This window comes from Aethalodelphis obliquidens, unplaced genomic scaffold (assembly GCF_003676395.1).
Source record: "Aethalodelphis obliquidens isolate GAN/ISIS:26980383/991018 unplaced genomic scaffold, ASM367639v1 scaffold44, whole genome shotgun sequence".
NCBI lineage: Eukaryota > Metazoa > Chordata > Mammalia > Artiodactyla > Delphinidae > Aethalodelphis > Aethalodelphis obliquidens.
Window position 1 is genome coordinate 4,965,561 of NW_020837988.1, and position 18,392 is coordinate 4,983,952.

General features: G+C 53.7%; 1 protein-coding gene across 8 annotated transcripts in view; it reads right to left on the reverse strand.

Annotated features, from left to right (window-relative positions):
- Window positions 1-4,011: 4,011 nt before the first annotated feature.
- Window positions 4,012-18,392, reverse strand: part of SLC39A11 (solute carrier family 39 member 11) — a 416,650-nt gene continuing 402,269 nt past the window's right edge. For 6 of the 8 annotated variants that reach the window (XM_027080527.1, XM_027080532.1, XM_027080526.1 and 3 more), the window contains 3 exons: window positions 10,041-10,139; window positions 7,252-7,410; window positions 4,589-6,234 (listed from right to left, as the gene is read on the reverse strand). In XM_027080527.1, the coding sequence (XP_026936328.1) occupies window positions 6,156-6,234; window positions 7,252-7,410; window positions 10,041-10,139 (337 nt within the window). In that variant the 3' untranslated portion in view covers window positions 4,589-6,155. Of the gene's footprint in view, window positions 6,235-7,251; window positions 7,411-10,040; window positions 10,140-18,392 lie in introns of all 8 variants that reach the window. The other 2 variants (XM_027080525.1, XM_027080531.1) reach the window with 2 other exon arrangements.

Below are 18,392 nucleotides of genomic sequence, written 5' to 3' on the forward strand. Positions count from 1 at the left end.
TAAGGTATATATATAAAAAAACCCTTGGGAACTTCTAGGTCTATACGCTCTTATAGATCTGGTTAGTGGACTCTGTTTTGGGGGTACTGTTATCCTTTCCTTTGGCCTGCAAAGTGTAGCCAATAGCTGAGCCTTAGATAGCCATGGCCATGGAATTCATCATGTTGGGAGCTGATCTGCACAAGCTCCTAAATCTAACTAAAGGCAGTGACCAAAATTAAGACATCTCTGCACTTGGTTTGTGCTAGCTTGCTATACAACAGCAGAGGACTCATACAACGACCCTCTCCTACCGAGCGACCAAAGTCTACGTGGAAGAAATCTGCAGATTCACGAACCGTTTACTTAAGAGCAGTCTTTTTTTCCTTCAACCTGTATTGTAGGCTTGTAGTACACGAACGCTCTTACGTTCCTTATAATTTCACACGTTAAGTTCAATCAGCATTTTCACTGAAAAAGCAGGAAGGGAGCAGGTTCCTGTTCAAGAAAACCTTTGATGAAGTATAAACCTAAGTACTAACCTTACATCAGTTCATTGTTCTTTTCCATGGGACACCTTCCAGGGTGTGGTAGTGACCAACGTAGGCTGCAGACCCCAGTGCATATTGAACTCTATCCCTAAAAGGCAATGGTCCGAGACACCTGTCACACCCCTACCGCACATCTGGAAAGCTGAAAAAAAAACAGCTAAGGGCCTCTCCTCTCTTTGCACGTTCCCCCACCCCACCGTCCCCGCCACCCTCCCAGCTTGTGCTGTATTTTCATTCTTCCCTGGCACATCCTGGGCTTCTTGGAGGTCATGGCTCCCGCATCAGTGGAGGGAGATGCTAGCCTGGCCTTAATCCCCAGGGCTGGGTCCTCACCAGCTCCAAAGAGCCTAGATCCATACCCTTCCCTGCTGGTTGGAGACAGGCCAGTGAGAGACATTAATTTTATGGCTCGTAGCTTGCCAGAGAATGGGGGCTACATCAGAAAAGATCCCACACAATTTCCAGTCTGATCTTCTAACTACGGGAAGGATCATGGGGTGCAGGGATGCTGGGATACAGGTTCCAAGGTTTACCCTGCACAAAGAATCGTATGTGCCTGTCTTTGGGCCACATAATCCCGTTGCCCTTTTAGCTCATCCATCCACCCACGTCTTCCATGTCTTGCAACAGAAGGCAGTAGCAAGTGCTCTAAGGATACTGGGGGGCCCTGAGGCTGTGCAGCCCCAACAGAAGCTGCAGACCTCTCAGTGACAGCTCTTGGGGACAGACGGTGGCCATGTAAGGCCCCTTTGCTGGAGGGAGGGGAACCAGTCCACTCTCCAGGAGGAAGAACTAAACCCGCCTGGAGGAACCTCCTCCTGCTAGGAACACGCTGCAGGGCTGAGCTGTGTTAGAAAGATGGTCAAAACGTGAATCCACTACAGAGGACTAGTGTTTTTGCTGACGCCTCGAACTCCCCTAGGGCTGCAGGCCTCCCCGCCCCCCAGGCAAGCGGAGTAAATTTAAAGCACGCACGGGGACCAGAGGTGCACCTACCTTAAAGCCAGCGAAGCCTGAACTGCAAGGACGCTGGCTCACAGGCGCCCCTCCAAAGCTTTGGGCCTAATTTTGTGTTTTGTACTCGAGTACTGTTTTTCCTCAAATTACACAAACTTCAAATTCACCCAAACCCGGGTCCATCATCGGAGGAGACAAGCTGGGAGTGACCAGCCGCAGTCGGCAGGAGCCCCGGGAAACCAGGGGTCCCTTTGGTGGAGTGGACTGGCCCCGCGGTAGCCCAGCGGCGTCACACGGGAAAATGGTTGCGACCCTCCGCGGGCGGACGACGGAAGGAGGCGGGTCCCGGGGCGCCGGGAACGCAGCGGGCAGCGTGCTGCGAAGCCCCGCCCACCCGCGGGCCCGCCCCGCCCCTTGGGCCCGCCCCCGCCCCAAGCAGGTGAACAGCGCCGCGCCCGGGCACCAGCGGGAGATCCTCTGCGCTGCGCCCCGGGAACGCGCGGCCGGGCTGGGAGCGCACCTGCGGGCAGGCCAGTCGGGCCCAGGACAGTAGCCAGGCGGAGATGACCCGAGAGCTGGGGAACCCGCGCTTCCGGAAGACCCTGCCGCAGGGCCGACCCTGAGTGCTGTAAACACAGAAGATCGGTGTCTTTCGTATGTGTAATCATACCCCAATTTAAAAGGAAAAAAAAGGCGAACAGCCCCTGGGCTCCCATTTAGCCACCTTTCACGGATTCAACCAACTTTCATGGAAGGTGGAGGTGTGCAGGACGTTGCATCAAGAAAGCCCTAAGGAGGGGGGTCGGGAAGTCAATTTGGGCATCTTCCGCGCAAAGCAGAAACGACTCTGCCGCTGCCCAGCACCACCCTGGCGAGTAAGACTCCTGGACCTCCCCGGCCTCGCTGTTCAAGTGCGGTTATAATATAGAAGTCAAGGAGGACTCAAGGAGATGACGAGGGCGGGAAGCACCCTGCCTGGCGCAGCCTAACCAACGGCCTTCCGGTCCCACCGTCAGCACGGCAGGATGAGAATGTCCCCAGAGAAGATCCAGACGCCCATACCTTCCCCCCCTTCCCCACGTCCCATACCAGTCCCCTGGGATGAGTCAAGGTGTCCATCAAAGGCAAAGCCTTGAGGGAATGAGATGTTTCTGCCATCAGACAGTCAGGGATCTGAGAGACGAGAGGCAGTCCTGGTAAGTGGTGCTAGCAGCTTTAAAAAAAAAGACAGTTTCCAAGTGACTGAGAGAGGAAAAACTGCTGAGCCTAGTTTACCAATGGCTCTGCTGATATGCCGGCCCCATCTAGAAATGGACTGCTGTGGTGTTAGAGTTCCACTGAGGGTAGAAGGTGAAAAGAAGAACTCCCAGTGGGGAGAATTCTAAGCACACATTTCTACGTCCGCTTTGCCTGGAAGGAAAGACGATTTGATGCAAGAAGCTACACCAGTTTACGAACTGCGACAAATGGCCTGGCCAAATGGTCAAGCACTGGAAAGAAGCAAGATTAGAGGTCTGGTGACAGAGACGTTTGGGGAGGCAGAGATGGCTGCGCCCCTCAGGAAGGGGCAAGCGTGGAAATAATTGTCCCTCGAGTGAAAGGTCACCCATAGTCTCCACTGCGGAGGAGACTCTCACTAATTAAGTGGCCGAGACTATCTACGAATGACAGTTTCTTTCCCCGGGGACATCGCTGCTTTCTCAACTGATTCAAGAATAAAAGTGGCCATGTTGCCAAAGATGGCACAATGCATGGATTCAACCACTTGGCTGTCCATCATCCGTCAGACCTGGCCAATGGGTGCACATAGGATCGGTGATTGACCCCTGACCCCGGATACTGATGACACTCCAATGGTCCCACACACTGCTTGGCTGCAGACCGATTACTTTGGACCTCTTCCGTTATGGAAGAGGCAGGCTCATATGTCTGGATTTAGAATAGCCTTCCCGTCCGTCCTATCATCGTGGCATCCTATAACATTAGTTCTGACCAAGGGATTCACTTTACAAGCAGAGGAGGCAACAGACAGGTGTCCTTTGAATTTGATCCCACCATCCAGAAGCAATCATCTGTTTTGAACTGTGACACGAATTTTTAAAGATTTGGTTTTATGACTAGCTAGGAGACAATATCTGATGAGGCTGAGATACTGTTGGCTAAGATGGGTGTTTGTTCAGAATGAGTATTCAATGTGGTGTTATTTCTCCCGTAGCCAGACTAGGCGGTTCTGGAAGAAGGCAGAGTGGGGATGGTGCCACCTGCATTTTACCAAATGACACACTCTCTTCAATGTTGGGCTCCACCTGGTTAAGACTGTTTGAATCCAAGAAGGGCGTGTTCCACCACTGGGCGGCTAGCCACTGGGGGAAAGGGGAATTCTGAAGTTTCGGGACAGCTCCGTTATCTAAGCAGGAAGTTTTGTTTGTTTGTTTTTGTTTTTAAGACAAAATCGAAGAATCAAAGTATATGTAGATGTCAAACAGCAAAAGAGTGAGGCTGTCATAAACTTATTTTTTTCTTCTTTTGGCTCTCCACCATCTGAACTCATTCCCCAAACTGGAAAATCCATTATTATGTGAGTCTTAATAAGAGGACAAGACCGGTTAGTTCCTGGGCACAGGATCTAAACTCTGCCAGCTAGATGGTCCTGCCCTGCTCAGAACGCTGAACGTGAAGCCGGGACACAGAGAATCAGGGTCACTTTAGAGCTCCTTCCCATGGTGGTGATGGTAGCAGTTTGAGTAATGGTCCAGTTTCGAGGGACCATGGCGTTCCAAATCAAGCTGTTTTTGAGATGCGATTGGGCCATAGTCCCAGACCTCTAGTTTTCTTGGATCCAACCCATTTTCAAGCCCGATTCTCTATAGATCCTATGAGCTCCCTGATAACCTTCCATTAAATTCTTTGCCTAAGTAAGCTGGAGTCGGATGCGGTGGTCTGCAACCATAAATCTAGCTAGCCCTTCTCGTGTGAACTCCTTCCTTTGCTTCTCCTGGTGTTGGGTAGGGTAGATGCTAGGACTAACTTTAGTTAGCTCTTATATGATCAACCCTGGAAAGAAGCAGCTTTTTGAAAAGGACTGGACGTAGCACAGGTCATCCACAACAATATCCCCTTTATTGGTATTAATCACAGTTATGAGGTCTTGTCCATCAGAAAGAAGTCTGCATTATGTAGAACGACATACAAAGACATAAAAATACCCATATGCCAACCACCAAACCAACGAACCTCCACCAATCAAACCTCTGAATGTGTCTTCAATTGTGATCATCAGTGCTCCGGAGGAACGAACATAGATCTAGCGTAGGGTTATAGGGCGTCCCCAGAACAGAGTATTCACCCTTGGCAGCACTGGGACATGTAAACGCAGGGCAGGCATTGATCACACGGTGTCTGAATACCTGCCTCCTGGGCTGCCTGCCTTGTCAGCAGAGCCCACTCAAGGTCCCAAAGGCTCCTATGACCAGTGAGGACGGCAGGCCTTAGCTATGCTGGAAGCAGACAAGTTATGTCACCCCTGATGGAGAAGCTGTGTGGATAAGGGAGTAGTCTCGTTCAAGTCATTCTTCAGGGTCATTTTAGAATGATGATTTGTCTCAAATCTACTTTAAAAGGGAAATGGTAAAAATACCTCCTCTTTTCCTACCCCTTTTCCTTTCTTATCCTGAGCTCTCTGGCCAAAATCCAACACAGCAGCTTAAGAGCTCTGGGTCAGGTTATAAGTTACCGAATAGTCAACAGAGAAGGACCCAGTGCAGATTCCAAATGTCTTTCGCTCACTTAAATGAGCTTAAGTGGCTCCCTCCATAAGTAAATGAAGGGGTTGAGTTCTAGCAGTTTGCTGGTGTCCCCACATGAAGCCTATAAGCTTATCAAAACACATGTCTAGGGGACTTGGAAACCATGGCAAACCGGTTTGCTCTTGGAATCCAGAGAGAGCAGAGGTCTCTGATCAAAGCTCCACCCTGTCCTCTTTTCAAAGGGCTCACTGTGTGTTCACAGTTGTCCTAATTCCCTTAATTTCAATAGTCTCAATCTTTGCCTTAAAAAAAGAGAAAGACTAGCTGCTTTTCTTCCCTTTGTCTGTGTCTCACCCCATGCAGCCTCCCCCTCGGGGGAGGCAGAAGAAGGTATGTTCCTCCTTGGGCCTTGGGAAGTAGGTTGCTTTGTCCACGATGCTCCTGTTCAAGTCTTGATGGACAGAGGATCAACGGTAAAAGATCGGGAAGGACAGACAAGAGCTGTCCTGGCCACTCTGCTCTGAGTCACTAGGCAAAGATGCTTGGGAGACTTCTCTCTTGGTAGCTTGCTTCTGTAGGTGACCTTGAGGAGTTGCCACTGAGTCCAGTGAGGGAGACCAAAGGTGCAAAAGCAGAGACTTCCCTGATCTGTAGGTCCTTGGTTTTCCCACCGAAGAAAGAGTCCATGTAGTGGCCAAGCAAATATCTGTAGTTCTGTGACTACCGGAAATTCCAAATAAAACCACCATCTCCCTTAAAAGAAAACTAAAAATTGTCATGATCAGAGTCAATCAGCGTAATGAGACAAAAAGGAGAGAAAGGAAAAACGTTTTGATGTGAAGAAAGAGGCTGTGGTCCTGAAGAAGCCAATCCCGGCCGTTTCCTCGTGCTGCCTTTCCTGGGGTCCGAGGCACTTCAGCAACTAGCCCAGACCAACATCCAACGACATCATCACCACAAAACCCAGGATGGAGGCCCAGGACGCCAGTTTCCCGTTACCACTAGGAGGGAAGGAAAGGAAGAAAAGGAAGACTTTGATGCACTGCGGGACAGCGTCCAGGCTGAAAGCATCCTCCACAATGTCCAATTCCAAGAGAAATACGCTAATAATAATATTGACTTGGGATTAACAGATACACTACTATTTATAAAATAAACAAGGACCTACTATATAGCACAGCGAACTATATTCGGTATCTTGTAATAATCTATAACGGAAAAGAATCTGAAAAAGAATATCTATGTATGTGTAACTGAATCACTTTCCTGTACCCGTGAAACTAACACAACATTGTAAATTAACTATACTTCAATAAATAATAAGTATCATTTATTGGGGCTTACTATATATATGCCAGGCAAACTGACTATCTCATGTAATACCAAAGGATAAACACATGAAATCAGTACTATTATTATCCTCATTTTACTGTGGGGAAACTGAGGCATAGAGAAGTAAGTAACTTACTCAAGGTCACCTATCATGGCTCTGCAATCCATGCTTGAATAATAAAAAGCAGCAACGATTTCCTGAAGATATTATGTAATCTGACCTTGAATACTAGCCTCAAAATCATTCTTCTATAAAAACCAAAATGAAACAGAGAGGAACCCTCCATCCCCAACACTTGGCCTGCAGCTAGACAATGAGAACCTGAATGAATAGCTGTGGTCAACATTTAAGAGCTCACTTCTCCCTCATTCCAGCCCCAGAAAAATCTAGAGAGAGAGAATATAAGAAAATAATAGTCTGTTTCATTGGGGGTAGAGGGCAGGGCATGTATGCCACTGCCTAATATGACCTGGTCTGACTCTCCACCCGACTGCCCGTTATTCCTCTTTTAGTTTCAAAGAACACAGTTGGTGGTGGGGAGGGGGTGAGGATGATCTTGGGAAGGGGCTGGAAGGGGTGGGAGTAAAGAACAGAGTAGCAAGTAAAGACAGGGCAGATCTAGAGGTGGGGGCCAGCTGGGCTGGGACAGAGACAAGGACAGATGGGGGAGGGGAAGCTCTCCCACCTGATGTGGGCTTCGGGGATGATGTCATCCATGATCACATAGACCATGGCGCCGGCAGCAAAGGCCAGAGCATAGGGCAGGATGGGCTCCGCCAGCACCACGGCAAAGGCACCAAAGACCCCAGCCAGGGGCTCCACCATGCCGCTGAGCTGCCCGTACCTAAGGAGAGAACAGAGACACGTCCCGCCGCGGGGAGGGTCAAGCAGACACAGGCATGCTCAGACTGCTGACTCAGCTCTAGAAAACCATGCATTGTCTTCCACATCACATCGGCATGGCAGTGCCAAAGCACTTCGCTGGGTTTTGTTTGTTTTTACACCACCTCTGTCTCCTTTCCCAACTCCCTATTACAGAGTTCCAGGAGACAGCCCTCCCAGGTTTATTTCAGAGTTTCAAGTTTTCCACATTGTCCTTTTAAAATAACAACATTACTGAGATATAATTCACATACCAAATGGCACACCCATTTAATGTGTGCAGTTCCATGGTTTCTAGTATATTCACAAGGTTGTGCAACCGTTTCACCACCATCTAATTCCAGAACATTTTCATTATCCCGAGAAAGAAGCCCCACAGCCACTAGCAGCCACTCCCCATTCCTCCCTCCCGCCAGCCCCTGGCAACCACTAATCTGCTTTTTGTCTCCAGGGACTTGCCTACTGTGGACATTTCCTATAAACGGAGTCATACAATAGGGGATCCTTTTTACTGGCTTATTTCACTTAGCATCCTGTTTTCTAGGTGCGTCCACATTGTAAAAACTATCAGTACTTCACTCCTTTGATGACTGCATAATATCCCGCTGTGTGGACACACCACATGCTATATACCCACTCACCGGTTGATGCCTACATTGTCTTCTGAAGGATAGGACACTTGACTGGAGTGGTATGGACATTTCCCAAGGACAGCTGTGCCTGGTATCTTTGGGGGTTCCGGCCACAACGGCACCCCTTCTGAAGGAGCTGTACCCACCTACCTCTGCCGACAAGGTGGACCTACCTGGCCATGTATATAGTGAGGGCCTGGCCCCACTACCCTCCATCTTGGATTAAGGTGAGATTCCTCCTTTCAAAAACTCCCTTTATTTGAGCTAGTGAGAGTGGGTTTCTCTAGGATGAAATCCCATGAGCCCTGATTAAAACAGCAGCCCACATGAGCCCTGAGAATTCAGTGCCAGGAGGTAAGCCAGTACCTGAACCCCACGGCTAAGCCCTACCGCCAAGAGACGCCTGTACAGGCTGGACACCAATAGACAAGGCGCTGGGACATCTTTCCCACTGCTCCTTGCCGTGGGCACTTGGCAAGATATTATTGGCTCCGAGCCTCAGTCCCCTCATCTGTAAAATGGGGGTGAGAGACAACTTCCCCTCCATTCCTCCGCAGATGACAGGATAGGACTGTGAACTCCCACCTCCCCCCACTTCTTCCTGGCCAGGAGCAGATGGTGGGCACGGGGGAGACACTGTTTGCACTACAGCATCCTCCAAGGGGCCACTGCTTCCCGGCTCCGTGCTCACATGCACGGGTCTGCAGACTCTGCAGCTCGTGAGTGTGTCCAGTTAAACAAACACTTTAATCTCAGGGTCTGGACACTGACCACAGATACCCCCCTCCCCTCCCCTCCTTGCCCCTGGAGTCTCTCCTGTATGAGACGGCAGTCACGGCTTCCGGGCTCACAGAACTCACATTTGAAAAAATTTCTAGGGCCATGTTTCTCTGCCCTTCCCCCGAAACCTCTATTCCGTAGTCTCCAGCAATGGAGAAAGAGATGACACAGGATGGAACTAAAATGATTTAAGTATATGCAAGAACTTGTAAGTCACAAGGCCCTATAATATGGAAGGCTTTTTTTTTTTTTTTTGCGGTACGCGGGTCTCTCACTGCTGTGGCCTCTCCCGTTGCGGAGCACAGGCTCCGGATGCGCAGGCTCAGCGGCCATGGCTCACGGGCCCAGCCGCTCCGCGGCATGTGGGATCTTCCCGGACCGGGGCACGAACCCGCGTCCCCTGCATCGGCAGGCGGACTCTCAACCACTGCGCCACCAGGGAAGCCCTGGAAGGCGTTTTTTAGCTGTTGTTATGAGCAGCCCTTGAGTGCTCTCGGCGTACATGCTAGGGCAGTGGCCCCTTCAATAAAGAGGTGTCCTGAGGCTCAGAGTCCTGAGTCGAGGGGCAGAAGAGCCTGCAGCAGCCTTGGCATCACCGCCTGATGAGCCGGCTGGCTGACACTCGGGGCCACGATCCCCTCCTCTGAGACCTGGGGCCTTACCTTACAGGTCACTGAAAACGTAAAATTAGGGAACGGACTTGAAAGCCCTTTGGGGCTGTGAAAACGCGAGGCGTGAGCACCACAGCTTCACCTGCCCAGACGCTGTTCACATAATCCTGGTCTTTGCTGTGACCAGGGCCACGGCGGCAGCTAATGTGACGACTCTTGAGGACAAGCTGCGGTAAGTGAGCCTCCTTAGGGCATACGGGACATGGAGAGTGGACACAAGGTCTGCCTTGCTTCTCCCCACCCGAGACAGAGAAAACCCCACCCAGAGTGGGCGTGTCTATCCCTGGAGGGGTTCTGAAAATAGGAAACGGGCTGAAGGTCAAGAGATGAGTTTCTGGAGGCTTCTCCCAGCTCTGGGGGTGCAGCATTCAACCAGGTTGTTGGTGTTTCCAGAAGCTTCAGATTCACTTCCAGGCCAGAAGAGGTTGCTCTTGCCCGCAGGAGGACTGCTCTGAGCTCCATATCGGACCCGACCCTGGCCTCCGACAGTGGGCGTCTGGAGCACTTACCAGAAGGCTTTCCAGGTGGAGAATCCAGCCCCTCGCAGCGGGAGGCTGACAGCAAGGCCCTCCGGGAAATTCTGGATCCCAATTCCAATGGCTAAATTCCTGAAAGACCAAGAAGGCACGTGAGGGCGGATGTCCAGAACGGGGCGCCCACACGGACGGGGGCCCTGGCCTCTGCCCAATGCCCTCCTATGGTATCAGAGGCCCCAGTGGATCCCTGTGACAGGTGAGGGAAGGGGAAAGCTCAGGGCATGCGTGCAGGTGAACACGAGGAGGAAGGGGACACGGATCCTCCCCGCTTCACGCTGTCCTTGGTCCCTGGAGATGCTCCATGTTTATGGACCTTACAGCACAGCGGGGAGCACACAGCCTGGGTGTTAGGATAACCCAAGTTCTGCCACTTAGCTGCACGACTCTGCACACATCATCCAACTTCTACACCTCAGATCTTTGTATGTAATGTGCAGAGGGTCACGTGGGGATACTAACTTCAACCATGAAGGACTGCTGTCACCCAGGGACCTGATTTCATGCCTATGAAGTCCCTAGCACATATGAGGTGTTCAACACTTTTGGGGTTCCATTCCGTTACGGCATAGAGATGGAGAGATCACATTTTGTCCAGAAGCAACTTCAGAAACGGGACAAGGAAGTACGGATGCAGACTCTGATGGGGACGCAGATCTGGGTCTGGGCTGGGCTTGCCCACGGGCTGGCTGCATGCTGGTCTGGCACTGCCACTGGACTTCCTGGGGCCCCTGGGGAGCTCACGGTGACCCTCTGCCCTCCTGCCTCTGCAGGACACTTAGGGGCTGGGCTCTGTGAATTGGTCACTTGGTCGGAGCCAAGCCTCGAGAGCCTGCCTTGCACACAAACCAGGTATTGGAGTACAAGGGAAGGAGAAACAGAAAGAGACGGGGACAAAAGCGATACATGACCCCCCAGGGAGGTCCCCAGGCGCGCACATAAATTAAGAACCCTCATTCCCCACGCAGCAAACTACCATGACTGAACTGCACGTCCATTGGTAGAGGAAGGAAAGGGAAGATGGGAAGGAAACAGGGTCAGTCTGAAGGCAACAGGAAGGCAGTTTTAGGGTATCTCCCAGGACGAGATTCTACCTTGGCTGGACAGGTCCACGAGGACTCACCTGGTCACTAAGGATCTCAAGGGCATGACATGTGGCTGCCACTTGGCAAGCAACGCTGGAATGTGGCCTGAGGGAGTTGTGGATGGATTAGATAGAAAAGGGAAACTCCACTGTCACTTGGCTTTCCGGTCAATGTGCTCACGTCCGTCTACCTTGCTGCCAACAGGAATCCGCCCATCAGCTCTGGACAGCGGCCAGGGAGTGCTGTCGACCAGCAGCCGGCCCCACCCTGGCCTCCTTGCCCACTCACCTACCCCACGATCCTGGGACAGGGACACACTTCCATTAGGCCACGGGCTCCTGTTCTACCTCCAGCAGAGAATACCTACGATAATCCCCAGTGTTTAATATTTCATCTCCTTTTTGTTTGAGGGCCTGAAACTCAGCCTGTGTTTTCTTTTATTCCCCCGACTCACGCATGCATCCTTCATACGAGACTCATAGCTCCAGACATCTCGAGAGGAGGGAGCCTTCACCTGGGAGCTGCCAGGTCAAGGAGACTCTTAGGAAGATCCTGACCCTTCCAGAATCTTGGACTTACATTTATCTTGCATGGGCTTCCTTTAATCAACTCTCATCCTGTCCCTTCTGGACAACTTCATGATGCTCCCCTGAACACCCACCCACCAGCGCATCAAAGTGACGATGAGCATCTGAAAAATTATTATTAGTCTTTTGATAAAGGAACTGTTCTGGTGGCTTAGGGCTGACAGGGTCATTGAGCGTGGCCCCTCAAAGCCAGGCCAAACTCTTCATAAGATGAAGTGGGCAGACAGGAAGACACCCCACCTGGCACGTCCACAAAGGGCCCCGGCGGTACCGCTCAGTGGGCGCTGACCTTCCCCCGCAAGGTTACTGGCATCCTTGCCTACGTTACCTAAGGCAGCTCTCTCCTTTTACTTCTTAGAGAGGAAGGGGTTCAGACATGCTCTGACCTCATCCCAGGAGCCAGAGGACAGCACACAGGGCCAGTAAGTAAATATTTTAGGCTTTGCGGGCCATCGGGTCTCTGTTGCAACTATTCAACTCTGTCACTGCAGTGGGAGAGCAGCCAATATGTAAAGAAAAGTGCATGGCTGAGTTCCAATAAAACTTTATTTATAAAAGCAGGTCGGAGGCTGGATTAGGCCCACGGGCTGCAGAGTTTGCAGACTCCTGCCCTAATGCCTGAGGGGAACAGAAAGATCCGACAAGACGGAACCACAACCCTGGGCCATGAGCCCCCCGTACTGCCCCGAGGTCCTCGCCGCCTGGCACACAGTAAAGTTTGGGCTTTGCAGTTCGTCTTCTTGTGTTCGACTCCTGGGCCCACGATATGTTGGCGTGCTACCTTCCATTCCCCCTGCCGTGAAATTCAAAGAACAATACAACCCCCGGCATCCCAGGGCTGCCAGGGTCATGCCCTGGGACGGACCCTCTAAAGCCCTTGGTACCCAGGAGCTGGCGTGTCCCGAGAACCTAATCAGAGTCTATTGTGAGGTGGAGGTGAGCGTTATCACTAAGGTTCCAGTGTGAGCTGATGACAGGAGGGGTGACAGAGAATGGGACTGTAGGACAGTCAGGGTCAACAAGAGAACTGACTCAGCTTCAGGAAGCAGGGCTGGGCCAGGGTGGGGCTGAACCCTTTCCTGCTGGGAGGTCTTTCCAAGAACTCACAGGTCCCCTTTCCGAGACAGGCTGAGTACCTGCCGCCCCGAGTCAAGACTCATGCCCTTGCGAAGTCCTGCGTCAGATAGATCTGACTTTGGCCCACCTGTGCTTACATCCCCACCAGCACTCGTTCATTCGTTCTTGTTGACACTCCTGGGAGACATTTACACCCCTTGTAAGGTTGGACAGGCCAGGTGTACCTCCCTGGAGAGCCGCCGTGAACGTGAAGGTCTTTCTGATACCGGGCTCCTGCGTGCTGCTGGACAGTCGGCTCACGGGGCACGGAAACTCCCAGGAGCCCATGATTGCCCTGGGCGGGCATCCTTCCCCTGGTCACCTCCGGGGTCCATCCCCGCTGAGACCCAGGAAGTGCCCAGAGATGGATCCTCCCCTTGGCACAGAAGGGACGTGAGCTGCTGGGAGGGCTTACGAGGCACTCTGATGAGCTTGGACTTGACTGTCCTGCTGCCTTTCTGAGCATGGACATCCTCAGTGGATGACGAGCCTAGAGGGTCGCCCCTGGGTGACCCTTGAGATTTTGTCCAAGGCAGAAGTACCTCTGCCAGGTGAGGGCTGGGAGTGAACCTTGGCCCACACCTTCTCCACGGCAGCCCAGATCTGCCCCGATTTCACAGGAGACAACGAGAGTAGGAGAAGTTAGACAGGGTCCAGAGAGAAATCTGGCTTGTGATTTTTAGGCAAAAGCTCCTGTTCTGCTCCTTTGCTTTTTAAATAGGCAGGTGTGCAAGGCGGTGAGGCCTGCTGGCCAGCTAGGCTTCCTCCCTTTCTGAGTCCCTAACCATCACTCCCCAGCCAGTCTAAAGGGCAGGGTAAAAGGGTCAAGAGTGTCCTTTCTTGCCTCAGAAGGCCCGAGAACAAACACCTCTGTTGTCGGGGGGGTGGGGGAGGATGAGAGCCGGCCTCGGTGGGTGGGGCTGGGGGCTGGTTTGGGGATCAGAGTCAAGAGTCTCGCCTCTTCTCACCTGCTGGGTCCCGGGTCTAGGAATCCAAACCCAGCTTTGGGTCACTTTGTCCAGCCTTACTCAAGTTACAGGACCCTGACAAGCATGCTCCCACCAGCCCTGGGCAGGAATACAGCCTCTTCTAGAGGCTTCTGCTGTCACTTTCATAGCCGAAGCTGACCCTGAGCTCCTATTCCAGGAGTGGGAAGCCTTTGAAATATATTTCTGGTGATGGAGTGAACCTTAAGGGCGAATCCTTGCCAATGTTTCACTAGCCCCTGCCCTACCTTCTTGGACCGACCCTCACAGCGGCGTCTTTCTCCTCCAAACCTTTTCACTATCTCTTCACTGCCCCCCCAAATGGTTGAGTGGATACAACCAGCTCCTTGACCTTTTGCAAAGGTCCAAGGTTTCTTTCAACGAGGAAGGTCAAGGTGTCTGTCCAGGTCTTCCGTCCCTCCTCTGACAGCACTGTGCAGCTGATTCACTGTCCAAAGCCATCGCCTGTCCCCTGTGTCCACAGGCAGGCACGCGACTCACCCCAGACCTAACCGGGGAGGGAGCTGCCGCCCCGTGTCGCCAGTGAGTCGGAGGTGGGGTCCCCCGTTCAAAGTCCTTGGCATGACTTGGGACTGATGGCAGCCATCCGCTGGGCGGGCTCTGGAACCTCCTTGCATCCCGCCCGGGAGCCGCCATCCTGATAAGCAACACAGAAACCCCATTCTTCTCCGCCTGGTGAGCCACGTCCCCTGGGCCCTGCCCCCGCGCTGGCACGGGGCTGCCAGCCCAGCCAGGTACCACACCCTCGGGATCCTGCCAGCCAGCCTTTCTCAGCAGGGCGTCGCCTCACTGGGCGACCGTGGAATCTCTCCTGAGTGCACCTGGGCTCCTCCAGCCCACAGCAAGGGCTGGACTGCAGCTTCTCTGCTCTTCCCGCCTTCGTATATGTCCCTTTTGCACACACACACCGGTGCACCACGTTCCCTTGGCCTCCGTGTGCTCTGCGTCTGTGGGGGTGACCCCATGGAAGGGCTCAGTCCCCGCCACACCCTCTATTCTGCTCTTCCACTTGCATCAGCTCAGGAACTCGGACGAAACCCCCTGGGTATTCTGATGAACTGTGGTGTCCGGCAGCGGGTCTGCAGGTTTTAGGAACGTGATGACCGCGCTGAGGACCACTGGCCTAAGATGTTATCAAAGGGGTTGAGGATGAGGGCGGTGGCCACACCCACCTCCAACTCAGGAGCCCCTGCCCTGCTACCTGACACCCACCAAAGGAGCATCCCAGGGCCGGGCCCTGCTGGGAGCCGAGGACACCAGCGGCCACTTGTGACTGAGTCAGGTGGCCTGCAGACTAGGTCGGGGCGCTGGAGGGGATCCTGGGAAACCGCAGGAGCATCAAAGTGGAGGGTGACTGGGGACACAGGACATACCAACACAAGTGATAGGGGGTAACAGCCCGAGTGTCCAGGTGCGAAGCAGCAGCAGTGAGGCCGGGCTCAGGGTGGCAGGGCTGGTCCCTCAGAAGCCCGAGCTCAGAGCTGACTCAGGAGCGGGGGGGCCTAGACTGGCTGCCAGGGGTGGGCGCGCAGCCTCCACGGGCGCTGGGCGTGCAGGACGCTCCAGGCGCGCTCACTCCCTCCTGCAGCCCCACTGTGCTCCCCCCGTGGCCTCCACGCCTACGGACACCCTGCCCCTGCCGGCATCCCCAGGGCATGGGGCTTGCTGGGCTCCCCCGTCCATCATTTACACTTGGGAAGGGAAAGCCTGAATGAGAGGCTTCTTTTCCAGGATGGGCTAGGAAGATTCCAAACAGGATTCAGAAGCAACACGAACAAAGACGCAGATGTAGAGGATGGACTCGAGGACACGGGGAGGGGGAAGGGGAAGCTGGGACGAAGTGAGAGAGTGGCATGGACGTATATACCCTATATACACTACCAAATGTACAGTAGGTAGCTATTGGGAAGCAGCCACATAGCACGGGGAGATCAGCTCGGTGCTTTGTGACCACCTAGAGGGGTGGGATAGGGAGGGTGGGAGGGAGGGAGACGCAAGAGGGAGGGGATATGGGGACATATGTATACATACAGCTGATTCACTGTGTTATACAGCAGAAACTAACACACCATTGTAAAGCAATTATACTCCAATAAAACCGTTAAAAAAAAAAAAAAAAAGCAACAGGAAAAGCCCAAACCCTGGCCCTTCGGAAGACGCGAGGCCCCTGCCTCCTGGGTTTTGTTCTTTTGGGCAGGGGAGCAAAGACACCGTGACCAGTCCAGACCTCAGCAAGTCAGTGGCAGGGAGAGGGAAGTGGGGACGAAGGGTTCTTTAAGAAAGAAACCACAGGCTGTCCCTGACAGGGTCCCTGCCCTTTGGTGACAAGTCAAGCTCCACGGTGGCCTGCTCCCCGGGACTTAAGGGAGCAACAAGGGAGGGAATCCTGTGAGAAGGGCCGGGAAAGGCCAGGAAAGGCTTGTCTGTGGGAGAATGGGGCCAGGGCGGGGGGTGGGTGGGGAGAGCAAGTGGAGGGGAAAGAGGGGAAGGAGGAGGGAGGGTTAAGGGCAGGGGTCATGGGGCAGTGGCGGGGGGGATGGCTCCTGGGGGCTGGGCTGCACGTGCAGGGGCTCTGGGTAGGTGAGCCCAGGGTCTGTCCAGAAGGGTTACCTCTGCAGAGGAGCTGGATTTGGCTTGGACTGTTCACACTTCTCTTTTCCTCTCCCTTAAGAACCTGAATTTCTAGGAGGGGCAGACCCAGTCCAGCTGTTTTTAAAGTTCATTTCCTAGGAGTTTTGTTTTTTTTTTTAACATGCCAAGATGTAAGAGAGAATGGCAGGAAGGAAGAAGACAAAACCTCACTCTCCTCTGACCCGGGGGAGGGGTGAGCTCCCCCGGCCACAGCGAAAGCAAATGTGTGGAAGTCAGGACTCCCCGACTGCAGTCTGAGTTTTGTGATGGTAACTGGGGTGCCCAACTGCCCCGGTTTCCTGGGACACTGGACGTTCGGCGCTGAAACGGGGGATGTCCGGGGCCAACTGGGATGAGGTCGGTCATCCTTGGAAGCACCCAGAAGCCTGCTGGGTGGCCGAGGCAAACTTGGGTGAGAATTTTAATTTGCCGCAGAGGACGTGCACACAATCTCGGAAGCTGAGCAGATGATGTTATGTTGTTGTCATCGTTTTTCACTATCCAACGCTTCTGATGGTCTAACGCCCGTTCCAACTGCTCCTGGACTCCTCAGATACATCTCCCTCCAGCCCTCACCAGCCCCAAGAGCGTCAGGTCGGTCCATAATGAGTGTGGCCCTCTGTCTCCAGCCCAGCCCCGAGCTGGCCGGGCATGGCGGGGGCAGGAGAGGTTGGCCTCCCTGCAGTGACAAGCAGCGGGCACTCTGCTCTCCGTCTGGGGTAGGGACACAAGGGGACCGGTCAGCCTGCTTGGGGCTAGAAGGCAGCTGGAAACCCCGGGGCTGGGGGGACCTGGAGGGGGCAGGGAAGGCACGGGGCTCACCCCCAGGTACTGCCTCTCTGCAGACAGAGTGGGCTGGGCCCATGGGGGGGTGCCAAGGAGGCGCAGGCGGGGCGGTGGGTGCTCACGCCCCAGTCTGGATGCAAGGGCGCAAGCCAGAGCCCCAGGGTGCCCCTCCACTGCCTCTCGTATTCCTTGCTCTCCCAGCCCGTGGGGGCAGATGGCCAGGGCCTCTGAGTTGCAATGCTGGTCCTCCGGGCTGCCAGCTTGGGCGGGGTGGTGCTACCCACCCTCATCTTCAGATACTAGTCTTCCCAAGAGGTGGGCGACAGGAAGGAAGGCCGTCCCAGTGGGCAGGTGCTTCCGCTTTTTCTAAGAGGCCTGACCCCCTTTCCCTCCAGGGGCTGCCTTCCCAGCTCCTGCCCCACCTCAGAGTTAAAAGTCACCCAGGCTGCGGGGCCTTCCGAGTTCCCTTGTTCAACACCTTCTTTGTTAGTAGAGAACAAAAGCACAGAGAAGTTCACGGTCTTTGCAGGCAGCGTCACTTGCCTGCATCCCCAGGTGCGCCGTTGAGACCCGGCACAGCCCGTCTGCTTTTACTTTGTAAATCGGGCATAAACTGCCCCATTGTCAGGGCTCGTCTGCGGATGGGGGATGGTCTCTGTGAAACGCCGCCGGGCAGAGCTCACAGCCCAGAGTGGACGCTCCTTAAATGGCAGCTTGCGTGAAAACTGCCCGAGGCTCCTGAATGAGCCGGACACTCAGGCCCCTAGGTCCCCGCAGCCTGGTGGCCTTTCCGACCTCAGGCGAATTTCTCCTCCAACTCATGCTTCCCACCCTTCCAGATTCTGTGACCTCCGGGTCAGAACCAAGGCTGGCAATAGCAGCTGGCGGCCAGGGGGGACCCTCTTCTCAGGAGTGACCCCAGAATCCAGCACTGAGCCCCAGCCATGTGTGAGAGCTCACGCGGCACACGAAGATGTTGGGAAGGGCCCCCATCTTCAAGGGGTTACAACCTAATAGCGGGTGAAGAAACCCGCCTACAAATGACTACAGGACGGCACAGAGCTTGCCAAAGGCCATAGGAGAAGCACAGAGCCTACAGGGAGGAAGGTGATCCGG